General features: G+C 53.4%; 1 protein-coding gene across 3 annotated transcripts in view; it reads left to right on the top strand.

Annotated features, from left to right (window-relative positions):
* Positions 1-16,375, top strand: part of XPO7 (exportin 7) — a 48,957-nt gene that overhangs the window by 17,118 nt on the left and 15,464 nt on the right. For 2 of the 3 annotated variants that reach the window (XM_044417413.1, XM_044417415.1), the window contains exons 5-17: positions 449-514; positions 1,895-1,999; positions 3,508-3,673; positions 5,099-5,172; positions 5,373-5,492; positions 7,149-7,295; positions 8,279-8,451; positions 8,896-9,089; positions 9,687-9,792; positions 11,464-11,599; positions 12,303-12,376; positions 14,993-15,073; positions 15,560-15,623. In XM_044417413.1, coding sequence (XP_044273348.1) covers positions 449-514; positions 1,895-1,999; positions 3,508-3,673; positions 5,099-5,172; positions 5,373-5,492; positions 7,149-7,295; positions 8,279-8,451; positions 8,896-9,089; positions 9,687-9,792; positions 11,464-11,599; positions 12,303-12,376; positions 14,993-15,073; positions 15,560-15,623 — 1,506 coding nt within the window. The remainder of the gene's footprint in view (positions 1-448; positions 515-1,894; positions 2,000-3,507; positions 3,674-5,098; positions 5,173-5,372; positions 5,493-7,148; positions 7,296-8,278; positions 8,452-8,895; positions 9,090-9,686; positions 9,793-11,463; positions 11,600-12,302; positions 12,377-14,992; positions 15,074-15,559; positions 15,624-16,375) is intronic. The other variant, XM_044417414.1, reaches the window with a different exon arrangement.

Raw genomic sequence — 16,375 nt, 5'->3', positions numbered from 1 at the left:
TCGCATGGCTTCTTTTGCATGCAAGTTAAAAAAAATGTAAACTGCCCAGAGAGCTTCAGCTACAGGGCACCATAGAAATTAATTGGTTGATAAATATAGCCAGAGATCAAGCTGAAGGCCACTCAGTGGGTCCATAAGGGAAAAAGTTTGTGGCTGCACTCGTGTGCTCCTGGTGGCTGAAAGACACATAAGAGATTAGTTAATCTTACTTGTTTAAAATATCAACCTCTTGAACTTACCTAAAAACAATAACTTAAAATTGTAAAACTTGATAAAAGAAGGTACTTCAAAATCTGATCGGTGAAAGCCATCGATTTTTTCACTGTTGTTTTTGTCAGTGGCATCTTTTCGACTTCTCTTTTTCTGTGGCGGCACCTACCCCCCGTGTCTCCCCTCAGCACATCCTCTAAAATCAGCCTTTCTCTTCCTATTCCTGTTCCTTCCTCAGGACAGTGTGGAGCACTGCATCATAGGCGTGACAATCCTGTCTCAGCTGACAAACGAAATTAATCAAGTAAGTGCTACTGCCTTGCGCAGTGAAGCCAGGATGAACTTTTCTCTCACTGTGCTGTGTTTTTGCGCACTGATTTTTGTCTGTGCAGCGTGTGTTTTACTGTAAGTGACTGTCCCCCTTTCTGGTGTTTGGTCTAGTTTTCTTTTCCTCCCACTTCCTGGACACATAAAGAGCTAAATGACTGAGGCAGCGATGACCTAAAGGTAGCTGCCGCAACAAATCCCACCAGTCCTTCCGTATCTGTGGGAGAGGTGGTGAGATCACCAAGAGATCCTGATGCTCCTGCAGATGCTGTTACTAGAACACCTACCAGCTCAGCTTACTTTCTCCTGCTGGTTAATGACAAAGGGCTCTGTGAGGACTCAGGCACAACTCTCCATCCCAGCAGAAGGCGAAGTGAAGAGCTTGATCTGCTCCACTTACAGCTTCAGGAGTCGTAGCTCTCTGGGGCGATGTTTCCAGAGCAGTGTGCCAAGTCACTTGCCTGCCACTAGGAGTGAATTGGCTTCACCGTCGGTGGCTCCTTTATCTGGTCTGTAGTTGGAGCTTCAAAATGGATTTCAAAGGCTGTGACCAGGGAAAGCGGCTTCAGATGAGAACATGTTAGCCCTTACTTGCCATGTGCAGTGAATGGGTGCAGCACAAGAGCATATTCTTGTGGAGATGACCAACCTGGATTGGGCCCGCAGGTAATTAGTATGTGTCCAAGGGGCTGCATATTGGATTTCCCATGCTTTAACACTTGTAGATGTCGAGACAAAAAGCACGTTGTTACCTGATTCATGTCCTACTTTTCTACCCAAGGAATTGCACTCCAGGCGGCCTTAGCCCAGCTCACTTTCAGCCACCAGCCTTCTCTTCGGTTCTCCAGCACTGTGTCGCAGCTCTTTTGCGGCCTGGCCTGCTTTCTGTTACTGGGGGGCTGCTCCAGGGTTGCCCACCTGCAGCACTGCTGGATGTGGGCTGGGTGCACACAGCACTCCTCGTTCTGTGCAAGCGATATCTTGACAACCAGCGTCGCAGGGCCAAGCTGGCCTCACTGGCATTTGGGAGGCGGGATGCTGGAGCGTGGTGGCAGGCGCCTGACGTGCCCGGGCAGCGAGAGCCTGCCTGCCGCAGGTCCACCCAGGCTGGAGAAGAAGCCTTTGACCTTGCTCGGGTACTTGCTCACCCCAGCGTTTTTGCCCAGCCGCACGAGCAGCTCTCTGAATCAGCATTCTGGGCAGTTAACGTCTTATTTCAGTGCTGATGTTAACACCTGCATGTAGAGACCATTTTCCTGGAGTGGTCCAGATGGAGCGCAAACCCTCCTTGCACCCCTTTCCTTGACTTGAATTGGGTTCCACTGTTAATCTTTTTCCCCACCCCACCCTCTTCTAGGCAGACACTACACACCCTCTGACCAAGCACAGGAAAATCGCCTCTTCATTCCGAGATTCATCGTTGTTTGATATTTTCACACTTTCGTGCAATTTACTGAAACAGGTAAGAAGGCGATGAGAAAAGCCTCCAGAATTTTACACAGTTGCTGCTGTGTTCAATTCCATGGAAGTAAACTGGCAGCATTCTGGATGCGGAGAGATCTGCATGGATTTCGGGCCCTGAAGTTCTCCCCCTGCAGCCTAGCTCACCGGGAAACATCTGCATAAGTGTCGAGGGGGGATGGTCGAGGACCCATTATATAAACATTCCACTCTCCATAGAGCAATAAAACTACAGTCCTTTAATGTTAATTGTCTACAAGATTTACAATACTATAGATTAGTTCTCTAATAGCGGTCCCTGCTAAGCAGGTGTCAGCCCTATAATGGCTTCTCTTCCTGAGCCCACATCGTATCATTCTCCCAAGTCACGCCTTTCTTCCCTCTTACGCTGTCTACTTTGTAGTTGTTCAAATCTGCGTAAAATACGTCTGTTCTCGGCTTTTGAGAAATCCACGACACCTATTGTGTCTTCTGTTTCTTGCTCAGGGAGATCAGAGTCGGGGGGAGGAGACAGTTTGCTCTGCCTCCGTCTGAGTAGAACTTGCAGCTCCCTCTTTCCCATGACTCTCTGTCTCTGATAGAGGTCAACGGGCTGGGGCTCGAGAAGACGCAGTAGGTGGTTCAGCCGTACCAGCATTGGGTTGTGGGGTCGACTCTTGGGCACTGGGTGCCAAGTGCAAGGTCTCCTCGTGAGTCACTGTTTCTGTCGGAGCTTCATGCACGACAATAGGATCGAGACGAACGTTTCAAATCCATCCCTTTCAGCACCTGTGGGCTTCCTCCCATGCTCAGCTTAGTCCTGCAAAGCGAACTGAGCCAAGGGGAAGTCTGCACATGTTTGCAGTCCCCCAGTGGGACAACTGGTAGCCTTCCCCATCAGGATGCGAAGAGGGCTGTAGCGAGTGGGGCGCTGGCCACCATTCCCAGCAACCTGCCTTCACTGGGGCACTGCATCTGCAGCACGTCGGGCTCACTTCCTGGCAACTACCCCACAGGAGGTCAGACTGAGGGCCACTGCAAAGCAGACAAGTCAGGGGAGCCCAGGCCAGGGAATCTGTCGAATTCCTCTCACATCCCTGCAACTGTGCATAATGATGCTTGATGAGCCAGGTGGTTTTCTCAAGAAACGGTGTTCCTGTCTTGAAAGCCGAGCACAAACCAGCGAAGGGGCACTGCCCAGAAGGCTGCTGTGCCTTGTTTGTCCTGCATTGGACTTCCCTGTGATTGGCCCATGGAAGTAATGGGGAGGCTGGGGGTTGAAGAGTGCAGCTGCTTGGGGTAGCCACATGTTTGTGGCCCTTTGCTTGTCTTTCCAGTAGAACTGAGCTGCAGCTGTGCTCCCTGGGAAGCAGCTCCTGCCGCAACGATCAGGCCCACTTCTGCTAGGGGAAGAGGGCTGTGCTTCTGCCCTCGGCACGCCAAGTCAGCTCCCCACACTGTGCTCCCTTTGTGCCTTAATGGCATCCTTCCCCCCCTCTCCTCTCTCTCCTCTCTCTCTCTCTCTCGTAGGCTTCAGGAAAAAACCTGAATTTGAATGATGAAAGCCAGCATGGTCTCCTCATGCAGCTCCTCAAGCTTACACACAATTGCCTGAACTTTGACTTTATTGGCACATCAACAGATGAGTCTTCAGATGATCTCTGCACAGTACAGATACCAACCAGCTGGAGATCAGGTTTGGGTGCTCTCTGGTCCTGTCCTCGCTTTTAGGGTGGATAAATAAACTGTTTCAGGAGAGTGGCCTTGCAATGGATTTGTTCTCTTGGTCAGTGGCAGGCGTCAGTCTTGTCTAAACGATGCACCCATTTTCCATTCTCTGGTTTTAGGTTTTTTAAATCTCGGAGCTGATGTGGAGTCTGAGTTGGCAGGGCCCCGGCTCACAGATTTCCATCTCTCAAACCGCCCCCAGTGGCCTCAGGCAAGGTTTCACTCTCCCAGATAGTCACAATACCATACGGTGGGGGGGTATTGCCCTCCACCTGGAACCTCACAGGGCTGTGCCCTTCCCCCCCTGTGAAAAGCTGCTCCTTGCCATCCCGGTGGAACCCAGCTCTCCTGTGTCTCAGTCCACACCTTTGACTGCTGCCTCTAATTCAACAGCGGCTGTTGAAGGTTAGAAGGCCTGTCGCAGTGACCACACTGAATCGTGAAGCCCTCGTTTTCCATACCGTCCCTTGACGCTACTCTGAATGCACAGTCGTTCACAAGCTATTTTCCTACTTAAAGAGCTCCTCTGAGGATCCTGCTCTGTGAGCACAGAATGTATGGAGGGCTGGAGAAAGGAGTGTGCTTCCTCATGGAAAGGGGCTTTTTGTAGCGGGCAAGTCTACGGGGCGGGGGACACCATGGCGAGGCGGAAAGCCATGGCAAATCAAGTAATACCTAAGGAGCAGGGGCAGAGCAGCTTTCTCTAGTACAGGCATGTCCTTTCAACGTATACTTGCCATGACAGATGTCCACTTCAGTAACAGTCCAGGCGGTTGCCTTTTTGTAAAGGCAGGGCATCCCCATCGTCAAGCCCTGGCAGTCATTAATTGCTTGTGTCTCTTAAACATACCACCACCTGCATGATTTATGGGGAGCTGTTTGTAGGAGCCTGTGCACCTTTTTAAAGCCACATGGCAGCGCATCTCCAGGGCCGCCACGCTGGGTGCTGAGAGCAGGCGTTGCTCAACATCACTTTCCCATTTCCCATTTCGAAGGGTTTAACTCAGCACACTGAACTGGGGCACAGCTGCACGTGGGATGTACGGCTGGCTCTTCCAGCATATTTTATGCTTACCTTTCAAGAGCTGTGCTGGGGAGGGCGGGCAGTGTGCCTGGGGCCATGTGATCCAGAGCAGCCAGAGAGGTGGGCAGGGTTGCGGCTTTGGAGCAAGGCTCTCAGCAGGGCTGCTGCTCAAAGGTGTCGGGCTGTCCTGCAGTATAGTGGGAGAAGATAGGGGGGCTTTGCAGTAGCTGGGGCGGATCCTGCTCAGTGTGGGTGAGGGTGTCAGGCCTGTGGCCACTCTTGAGTGCTGGCCTGGCCATCTCGTCAAGGGTTCTGTGTATTACAGTGCCTCAGGCACCTGCAGTAATGTAGTATTTGCATCTCTTTCAGCATTTCTAGATTCCTCAACCTTACAGCTATTTTTTGACCTGTACCATTCCATCCCTCCTACATTTTCGCCCCTGGTAAGTGTGGAAATCCTGCCTATTGCACGTGCATTTAACGTTTCCTCTCCAGAGGCTTGGCGGAGGGCTTGGATGCCACACGGGAGGCTGTGAAAGTCTGCCCCAGCCACGTGCCAGAAAGGATGGCCTGCTTGTCTTCCCATAATTCCTACTTGCCAGACAACTGAAGCACCTCCATTTAACTCCCCTGCTTTCGCCAGGTCTTGTCGTGTCTAGTGCAGATCGCGTCTGTCCGCCGATCCCTATTTAACAATGCAGAAAGAGCAAAGTTCCTGTCTCATCTCGTTGACGGCGTCAAGCGAATACTGGAAAACCCCCAAGTGAGTCTGCCAGAGCAGGTGGGAGCAGGCCCCCTCGCACAGTCCCACAAAGGGTATTGGAGGAGCAATAGCCAAAAGATCCGTGGGGCCAAGCGAAACAAGTGAAAGCGCTGAATAGCCAGTGAATTGGTTTGCCACCAGGGCAAAGGTGGGTGCAAGAGCAAAGGCCTGACTGCATAGATGGTCTCAGCGCATTAGGCAAAATTACAGAAAAGTAATGACAGAGGCAATAATGAAAATATCTCAGGATTGAGCTCTGGTAGTTCGTTATGTGCTCTTTTTTCTGAGAACAATAAAATCCCCACCAAGGTTCTTTGTATGTGAAACGGAGATCTCTGGTGGCCATTTTTTTCCCGGCCTTCCAAGCAGACCGGGACAAAAGCCCTTCTGACTTGGTTATCCCTGGGTCCACCACCTGTGGCATTTCAGCTGCAGATTCCAGCCCCTTCTCATCTGAATTAGAATCTGTTTCCACAGTGCGCATTGTCTCCCTTGGAGGAAGAGCAGGAGGCGGCCCAGTCCCTGCACCGCATGTAAGGTCCCAGCTGAAGACTGCCGTGAGCTGGGCTTGTGCACCGTTGTCCAGCCACTCCTTTCTCTTCCCCCCTTCCCCCCACAAAGAGTTTCCGGTTTCTTCCCTTGCAGCAGCCAGTGCTCTGGTGATGTGGTCGGCCCTTGTTGTCTGCACTTTGACAACAGACATGCTTTCAAGACACTGCACGAGTGGCAGCTGCCATTTCAGACCCGAGTCCATGCCTGTTTGTACAAATAAGACTAAAACATAGATTTTAGAGTGTCCATCAAGTTTGCTGAAATTTCATGTTGAAAGAGTGATGTAGCAATGGCAAGCCATGCAGTGTGCCCCTCAGCAGTGAAACAGGAGATCGCAAAAAGGGATAAAGGCCAGGAGCGGGGGACACTATGCCAAGGACTCACTGTTGTGGTGGGGTGAAAGGAGGGAAGTTGATCCTGCCACACAGTCCCCTTGGATCCCCATGGAAGGACTGAGGGGGGAGGATGGGGGGCAGCCCACGGTGAGCCTGATTATCTGTTGCGTTCAGCAAGGGTCGTCCCCTGCCAGCATTTGGGATTTGCAGGGCCTGTTGTCGCGATGTGCGAATCCACCCAGAATCTTGCGGCACTTGTGGAAGAGGCAAAGAAAGGGGCAGGTTGTCATTGCCCTACTGCTGAACCACTGAAATCGGGTTGAGCTCACTTCACCAGGCATCACCCACCTATTGGAGAGCCGCCGTTCTGGGTGGATGGCCACTTGGCGCGGTGGCACTGTTCCACATCTGCTAGCATGGCAGCCAACCTTTCCGCACAGCATGGCCCGTTAGTCTGGGCCATCAGAATCATTTGGGCCCCCCAGAATTAGGTGGCAGTCTCTCAAGGGCCAGAGCCAGGCCTCAGACATGGCTCTACCTCAGACATTTTGTATACTTGGGTGCTGAATGGAACAGATAGTAGGATGAATTCTAGCCAATACGCAGCAGTATGAGCAAAAGCTTTTGTACCACATTGCCTGGTGGTTTACAAATGGATCGAGTATCTCCATGTGGAGGGGATTTCTCTGATCCAGGGTCAACGTACACCTGATTGCCAGTGCGCCGAACCATTCAGGCAAGGTGACCTGAGCACTTGCTTTCTTCTCAGAGCTTGTCGGACCCAAACAACTACCACGAGTTTTGTCGACTTCTAGCTCGGCTGAAAAGCAATTACCAGCTAGGGGAGCTGGTGAAAGTGGAAAACTACCCTGAGGTCATCCGCCTCATCGCCAACTTCACCGTGACCAGTTTGCAGGTGGGAAGCTGAATGGTCTGGGTTCCTTTGCTGCACAAGGGCTGGAGAAACGGCAATGGGGGCAGCACTCGTCACACTGCCGTCCGTGACCTAATTTTGTTGAAACCAAGCGGGCAGCTGCGCTCAGTTCTGTGAGAGGCAATTCTGCTCTCTCAGAGTTCCTGTGCATGTGCAAGACGGCGACGGGGTTTGTCCGACAGTGTCATGTCATGCAAACCCAGCACAATTTGTGGGCAGCAAGCCGCCTTGACAACCAACAGCTTGTTCCTGGATGTGTTTCACCCACAATGGGTTGGTGTTCACCTCAGCCTGGGCAGCCACCCCCATCACTGGTGACACTGAGCTGATTGCCGGGAGGGGCAAACCCCTTGCCAAGCCTGCAGCGGCACTGGGTGGGTGTCCCCCACCATAGTCGCAAGATCATTTCAAATTGCTCGGGCTACTCTCCCACTTCATTTCTTTTCCCAGAGATCACAAAGTACAGTTTTACAGCCAGCTGTTGCTGTATCCATCTTGGCAGTGCATCCCATCCCCTTTTCTGGCTATACATGAAAAAGCACCTGTGAAAAAACACCTGTTGCTCTGTTGAAAGGCCACTCGAAGGAACACTGAGTTTTGTCAGCTAGCTCTTAGAACGAGGCTTTCCAGAACAGGGACTGGGATGCACGTTCGCATTTTCAAGGCACTTGGAGCCTTGGGGAAAAGTGCAAACCATGTATCATTCTGAGGTCTGCCAGGAAAAATGACAAAGATGAGGATTTCCCCCCAAAGGGGATGTGACTCGTGCGGCCTCCTTTTCACTAGCTAGGATCACACTTTTACCTTTAACCCTGGACACCTGCTTTGTTACAGTTTTTATAATGTGCTGTATTTTAGATTGCATTTTTGCAGAGAGCTGCAGCTGGGGGTGGCATAGAAGCGAAATGCACGAATGCGCAAGTACGAGCCTGCGTGTCTCACCGCCCTTCTCATCCTTTGTGCAGCACTGGGAATTTGCTCCAAACAGCGTCCACTATCTCCTCAGCCTGTGGCAGCGCCTGGCAGCCTCCGTTCCCTATGTCAAGGCCACAGAGCCACACATGCTGGAGACCTACACCCCCGAAGTCACCAAAGCCTACATCACCTCCAGGCTGGAGTCTGTGCACATCATACTGAGGTAAAGAGACTGTCGGCCCCTGAGGGGTGCAGGGAGGCCCTTGACTCTCCGGGGGTCTCGCTGTCATCTTTGGTCACGTGCTTCCACATGAGGCCAAATGGTTCCCGGAAGGAGCACTGACAGAAGCGCCCGAGACTTTCTAGCTGCTGCAGAGCTCCCACAGTGCTGGCGACGAGCCCGGGCTTGTTCCACTGTATCGGCTCGTTCACAGAGCACTCGAGACACAGATCATGTAGTCCAGGGACACAAGTCAGAGATTCTTCCCCATGGAGATTGGGGGAAGATAGCAGAAGAATTAAATATAGAAATTAGTAGTGGAACTAAATATCAACGGAGCAACGATCCACCTTTCTCTCTTTGCAAATGGAGCATATTTGCATGCCGGGAGCGGGTGCGTGTGATTGCTCATGTGTTTCGGTGCCTCGATGCTTCCTCTGTTTGCAGAGATGGCCTGGAGGATCCCTTGGATGACACGGGGCTCGTGCAGCAGCAGCTGGACCAGCTGTCCACCATCGGGCGCTGTGAATACGAGAAGACGTGTGCGCTGCTCGTGCAGCTGTTCGATCAGGCAGCCCAGTCCTATCAGGAATTGCTGCAGAGTGCAACGGCCATTCCGGTGGATGTAGCGGTGCAGGAAGGTGAGTGCCCGGAAGACGGCAGCCCCATCAAAGGACGGAAGATCAGAAGTGCCCTTCCGTGGCTGCCTGCTCCCTCATCCAGCACCCACCTGCTTTAAGACTGTGCTGCACTACAGTTACTTGCTGTGAGCTTTTGATGGTGCATTGCTTGCCAAAATAGAGCCATGGAAGCAGCAAGGGCTTTGGGACGCCGGGAACGGAGGAGTGGGGAAAAAGAGAGGGGTGGGGCCGTAGGCTCTGTTAGGTGCTGTTGAAGGTTCCCCGTGTATTGCTCAAGTGGGGGAGTCGAATTAAAGACCCGACCTGATCTGCCCATTATGTGCGGTCCTTCTGAGGGGAAGAACAGTTCACCTGTACAGCGGTTGCCCCAGGAAGGCTGTAGAATCTAATCCCCCTTCTTTTCTTTTCTTTTTTTTTTAAGCAGAGCCATAGAGACATTTTCAAGGACAACCGTAGATCCAGATGAATCCTACCCTCCCAAGTTGTTGGACTAGTTTATCCCTTAAGTCCTTTCCACCCTCCATAACGTGATGTGGCCTTGTATGCTTTAATCGCAGCTTGTCACCTGATCAGGACTCTGGCCTTTTCTGCTTTCAGGTCGCCTGACATGGCTCGTCTACATCATTGGGGCTGTGATTGGTGGCCGGGTATCCTTTGCCAGCACGGATGAGCAGGATGCGATGGATGGTGAACTGGTTTGTCGGTAAGAACCTTTATGTTCCTAAACATAGAGCAGTGATGCATTAGGCTGGCTTATTGTCCCTTGAAGGTGGCGCAAAGATAATTTGCAACAAAATAAATACAGCAGTCCCATCTCTTCTCAGCTACCATGCTTTTTCATGCTGAAAAGCTAAACTCAGGAGGGAAAGTTATATTGAGCAATTGTGAGTCAGGCACGCTTTGCAGTGGGTGCCACTATACAAATTCAGTTTCTGCTCTCTGAGCATCTGGTTTTTTTCCCCCTTTTCTTTTTAAGCAAAGGCCTTTTCTAGGTTTCCTGGTGGTGAAACTGCTCCTTGAAGGTATGTGGTCAATACACAGCTCATTTTCCAAGAGGAGCTCAAATAGCTCTTCCCATGAGTAATAGAGTAGATAATACAGAATTAACTGAAGACCTGTTTAATTCATGCAGGCTACAGGATTCTGTTTTTCTTGGGTGTATTATTTTTAATTTAGGGGACACGGTGCCCTGATGACCCCCTTCAAAACAACCGAAGCAGAGAGAGGTTAGGTGTGCTTTATGCGACTGATCCTTGCAAGTATCTCAAGGCTGCTTATGTGTGGGGACGAATACGAGGAAGGCACTCCAATGTAAAATTTTGTCTGGGAAAGAATGCCCGCCACATATTTTTCTAGCAATTTCCGATGGAAGATCCTAGCATTCAGGCAGGTGTGTATAGAAGGGGACATTCCTTCAGATATTCAGGCCAGGCTTTCTGAATCAGAGTTAACGCCTTACATTGGGCCCAGATTTCAGCGGGTGGCCAATGACAATGACATCGCACTAGCATTAGGTGGTCACGTCTGCCAGTGCTAGCGAGCAGCCTTGCAGCTCTGTTCTGTACCAGCTGGAGAGTCCTGACCACTTTCAAGGGTAGCCCCATGTAGAGCATGTTACAGTAGCTTGGAGCATCCGGCCAGATGCTTTGAGCACTTGAGGTTAGGCGTGGGCCGTGCAGCCATGACTCAGCGGTGCATCGCATCTCATTATTTGCTTTTCGGCGCCGGGCCAAGACCTCCTTATTTAAGTGCCATTTTAATTGTTGATTTTATTTATTGATTATAACAGCTTTGGCCAGGATGTCTCCAGCTGTATTTTATTGCATTAATGATATTTATTTATTTGTAAGCCGCCCCGAGGCTGAGGCGAATGGGGCGGCATGTAAGTCTGCTAAATAAATAAAGCAGGGGACTCTCCCTTCTGCGAGGTCCAGCGTACTCTGAGAGGCTGTCCAGGGTGCCTCCTGCACCCCCAACTGACGCACCCCCAACTTTGGTACTTACGGTGGCAGCGGACCTGAGGGGCTGCAGGTGCACTCCAGCTCCACAGGGCCCCTGGCCTGCGGTAACCCCCGGGTGATGCTCCCGTGGCCACAGGCGGCCTCGCCTGCTGGCCGGGGCCTGCCTCCTTCACGTCATGCTCTTTGGCCAGCCTTTGCACTAATTACAATTTCAGCCCAGCATAAACCCTTTCTAGAAGCTGCGCTTTGCCTCACACGGAGGGAGCTGCATTTTCTCTGCCCGTTGTGCCCTCGCCAGCCCGTTGCACGTACGCGCCTTGTGCGTCGGCTGCCTGAGAGCAGGGGCAGCCCGGAAGTTGCCACTCGGTGCTGCCACCTGGCCTTCAGCCTCCTGTGACTTGCTGCCTCCCTAGGGTTCTTCAGCTCATGAATCTGACAGACTCACGCCTGGCACAGGCAGGCAATGAAAAGCTGGAGCTTGCGATGCTGAGTTTCTTCGAGCAATTCCGCAAAATCTACATCGGAGACCAGGTGCAGAAATCCTCCAAGGTACATCCCTCTTGCTCTGGTCAGCTCCGTTCCGCTGTTGAACATCTGACGTGCTGCCGGGCAAACTGGCCATTGGAGGTTTTATTTAGTGCTCATCCGTGTATCCCACCTTCCCTCTCAAAAGGAAAGATTCAGGTGGTTAACTGAATAAGACAACTTTAAAACTAATTCTAAAAGCGTCCATACAATGTAATGTCAGCAACAGCTATAGTAGCAGAAGCCAGCAGCAGGAGCAGGTAACCATTCTGATAGCCACCCTTGGCTTGCAATGTGTTCCTGTCTGCACACGTGTACAGTGGGTGGGGAGGGGTGCAATTATGGAGAGAGCACCACATCTGGGGAGCTACCACTGAGAAGGCCCCGCTTTGCATGTTAGCCTTGTGGGCCAGGCCTGGGCACTACCAGGGTCTGTCAGGATCACACAGGCGGTTGCGCGAGTCTGGTAGGGGGCCACTGCAGGTGTATCTCAGACCTTCAGCCAGTTCAGAACTCTGCTGGCGCTCCCACGTCTGCCTGCAGGGAGCAGACAGTCCAAAGGGGAGCCTGGTCATTTGCAGGGGTGCTCAGTGGGCTCAGCGTGTAGGCCCTGCGTTTACTGCAGGAGAGGCAGCCCAGTGTCAGCACGAGGCTCTTTTCCCTCCGAGTGTTTCTTCCATACAAGAGAAGCTGCAAATTGCTTTCCTTTTCCTGTTTCTGCCTCTAGCTGTACCGCCGGCTGTCAGAGGTCCTCGGGCTGAACGACGAGACCATGGTCCTGAGCGTCTTCATAGGGAAAATGTAAGTGCCCCCTCTCTCGCCATCTGAGCTGCTCCAGTGCATTCCCCAAGAACGCTGGTCTCTGAAAAGGAGAGCGAGGCGCAGCGGCTTGGCTTTTTGCCCCTGAGGACATGCCCATGCCATGTCGCACGTGTGCAGAAGCTTTCGTGGTGACTTACCCTTACTGCAATGCCAGTTGGCTGTTGTGTCTATATCGGAAAGGGAGGACTGTCGATGAAAGCCTTTTTTCCGAACCATGAGGCAAGGTGAGCCCCTGAATGCGAGGGGCAGAGTGAGCACACCCTCCTCTGGCCCTCTGCTTGTTGCTGGCCGTTCCATGGCTGCCGCAGCTCTCCCTGCCCTTGTTGGCTGGTCCCCAACCCCAGAGAAGAGAACAAGACCAAGCTGGCCCTGGAAGTGGTTGCCAGCATGGCAGCTGCTGCCTGCGTGACAGACCCCTGGACGAGGACGAGCCCGGCAGGACCCAGCCAGCCAGGTTCCCACAGCAGCTGGGCTGCTGCAGCTGCTCGGAAATAAACGTGGAGTGGAAAGAGGCAGAGCACGGAGCCCCTTGCCACCCTGGCAGCTCGTGCTGCGCTGCAGAGGATAGGTGGGGGCAGAAGCGGGGAATGGCCAGCAGGCTCCACGGCCCCTTCCACACAGCTCAAGAAATCTGCCTTGCTCATCTGGGACCCCTGCTGGGCTGTGTGCATCTCGAGGAAGGAGAAGCGCCAGGATGGGGGAGGGATCTCCCTGCTTCTCCCACTTGCAAGAACCGAGGGCCAGTGGGTGGCTGCAGGGAGTCTGGGGAAGGAGGGGTGGCTGGTGGACCGTGCAGGAGAATAGCATGTTACCGTTGAGAGCAGATGCCAAAGCAGAGTGCCCAGGTCTGTTTTGCAAGTTTGTCAGTAGCGGCGCTCTCATTTGCTGGCTTTAGTCATCCATAGTCATAGTTGGACTGCTCCCCTGGCTCAGCTGCAGCCTGACTCGGTGACAGGCTGTAACTCCGAGCCCCTGAACTTTGGAGCTGCGGACGGCACTGTGTGGTGGCTCCTGTTCACTGGCCTCGACATCCCCAGGTTCCCTTTGAGGCCTGGTTCTGAAAGCCCGTCAAGGTAACGAGGATTACTGATGCTTTTATGAGGGGAGCTGCAGTTTGGCCCGGTTGCAAGCAGGTCTGCTCTGGAAAGAGGAGTGTGCCCATTGGCCACACCGCCCACTGCCCCACCGCAGGCCGCACAGCACTCGGCGCATCCCTGCCTGCCAGCCCCTGCGATGCTTTGGCAGCTCTGCGTTCCCCTGCAATAGGCAGACCTCTCCAGTGGCACCCTCTCGGTGGCACCTGCTCTTCTACTCATCTTCCCTCCCTGAAAAATAAAAGGCAGCATCTTCAGTTGCTTGTGCCGTGGGGCTGGTTCCAGCCGGATTTCATCTTCCTGGCCTCAAGTGTACCTGTTTGTTCGAAAGAATCAGTTTAATGTGACTGGGCCTTCTATCAGCCGTGGAGCAAGTGCTGCCTAACTAGGCCTGCAGACTTCTCTCCTGTGGCCTGTGGTCAGTCTTTGTGGCTTCCAGGATGACTGTCAGCATGCCTCACCCCACTGGGCGGTGAAAAGGCACCCTTGTTTCCTGAGAAATGGGTCTTGTCTTTGATCAGCTGCTGATAGGAGAGAGAAGCTTTTCCCTGCAGCAGGGAGGGGATGGGACCCCGGAGGCAGCGGCTGAGTGATGTGACCTGCCTTGCTTCCGTGTCGACATGCAGAGGTTTGCCATTTGGAATGCTCTCTTCAAAGTGCTGCTGTTTTCTTCGGAGCAGACACACTGAGCTAGCTTGCTTCTGAGTGGGCTTCCAATGGGTGAGAATCCCGTTTTGGCCCAGTCCACACGGCCTTTGACCCTTTCCTCAAATGGGAAGTGGCCTTGCAAGACCTTTCCCAGGCTGGAAGTCACCCACGGGCTGGAGAGGCAGAGCGAGGATGCTGCACCTGGCGGGGTGAGGGGCTGCCGGACAGCCAGGCTGATGTAGCATGTGATGGCCGGCAGTTCAGCATGGTCTTATCATCTGCGCTTTTACTGTATGTTCGCTGGAGTGGGCAGGAGAGGCAATGGAAAGGTGTCCCGGTGCCAGAATGCAGTCTTTGCTGCTTCCCAGGTGGCAGAATTTCTTGAGCTGACTTGCCAGCACCATGGAGTGGCTGAAGGCTTCCTTTTCAGAAACCTGACTAGGGCCCATCCGGAGGAACTCGGATGTTGCTGATTCCCCTGGCCCCCGTGCAGCGCCCCACAGCCATGCAGCACAAGGCCAGTGGCCACCAGGGCTCCCAGAGTGCTGCAGCCGGCAGCAGGTGAGGTTGCTGAGCGGCCGAGGTGCACGTTGTCACTGCCGCAGGATTCTCTTGCCCTCGCTGCAGAAACCGACCGTGCAGTGCCGTAGCAGTCCCAGGGCCTGAGCTTGGGCCAGTGTAGCTTTGAGACCCAAGCAGTGAAGATTATCTGGAGGATAATTTTCTAGCCCTCCAGACATAAGTACCGCGACGTGAGGCTGGTGTTGCTTTTGCTTGTGCTGTCTGCGCTTTGCGGGAAGACTGTGATGGGTGACAGAAAGCCGTCTGTGACGTGAGAGCATTTTTCTTGCAGCATCACCAACCTGAAGTACTGGGGGCGGTGTGAGCCAATCACCTCCAAGACACTGCAGCTGCTCAATGACCTCTCCATTGGATATCCTTTGCAGCAGACTCCCCGGGCTGGAAGACCTGGCCAGGCACCATCGCAAGGCCACTTCCTTGCTCAGCCCCCACTTCGTCATTTCCAGCCGCTTCCATCGGTCCCAGAAGCACCCTCTCTGTCCCAGTTCTCGTAATCGCCAAGACAAATGGGCATTTCCAGCTGGTCACACTGTAGACTGTGCCACAGTTGCCGGGCTAGGAATCTTGTCCTCTGGGTGCAGCAGGCGGACGCATGCCCCTCTGGATAACCAGGCCCCTTACCTAGACAGGTCCCAAGGGAGGTGGGTGTGGCAGCTGCTGTAGAACCACCCACCTCTCACAATAGCCTTCCTCAGCCTGGTGCCTTCCAGAGGTGTTGGATGACTGCCTGGGGGCACCAGGCCGGGGAGACATGTTTTCCAGCATCCCCACCCCCCGCTTCCCAACCATCCTAACGACCCTCCAGGATGCCTTGCTGTTTCCTTAACCTCATTTCCACCTACAGCAGTGTTAGGAAACTGGTGAAGCTGAGTGCTGTGCAGTTCATGCTGAACAATCACACAGTAAGTCCTCCTCATCCTTTGGCACTTTGCCTGCTTTGGGCCTCTGTTGGATCATGTGTATGGCGAAGAATTGTTTCTTCTGTGGAGTAACTCCCGGGTGGCTTTGGTTCCCAGTGCCCCGGTTGCATACTGGGCACGCATGTCTTTTCTGCAGCTCCAGCTGTTGCTGGGCTGTCCCTGCTGCTTTTCGGGCTGTGCCTCCCGGTGGCAGGGCTTTCCTGCAGCAGTCCCCGATGGCTGTGGGAGGCTGCTGGACAGCGAAAGAGGCAGTCAGTGGGGTGTAGGCAGCAGAACCATAGGAAGTGGGGGACTTGGCCGGAGCCTCTGCTTGGGTGAAGACAGAGGAAGCACCTTTCACCTTTCTGGAGCTGCAGTGGCTTACTTCACAGGATGGACTGCTGCAGGTTTCCCCGCAGAATGGCCGAGAGCCCGTGGTTTTGTTCTTCAGCAGAACACATTGTGTGCAAAACCACGTGGCACCAGGCCTCTGGGACATCTGGGCAGCTTGTGACTTCGGCAGATGCGCATGGTTGAGGCCTCTGCATGCACCTGGTCAGTGACTTCAGTATGATGATGAATCAGTGTTCACCAGCCTGGCTGCACCCGTGCCAGTCGCTGGCGGGAGGCTGATGGCCCGCAAGGGAGAACCGGTTTTCCTTTGGTTCATCCAGTCCTGCCTGCCTTGCCGGGATGGGTGACGGTCCACCAGCTCAGTTCTGAAGTCCAGTGGTCTCTTTCCTCATCATGGCCAG

This window comes from Varanus komodoensis, unplaced genomic scaffold (assembly GCF_004798865.1).
Source record: "Varanus komodoensis strain SLA01 unplaced genomic scaffold, ASM479886v1 scaffold88, whole genome shotgun sequence".
Lineage (NCBI taxonomy): Eukaryota > Metazoa > Chordata > Lepidosauria > Squamata > Varanidae > Varanus > Varanus komodoensis.
The sequence above is the reverse complement of the archived record's forward strand: the minus strand, read 5'-3'. Positions and strand labels throughout refer to the sequence as shown.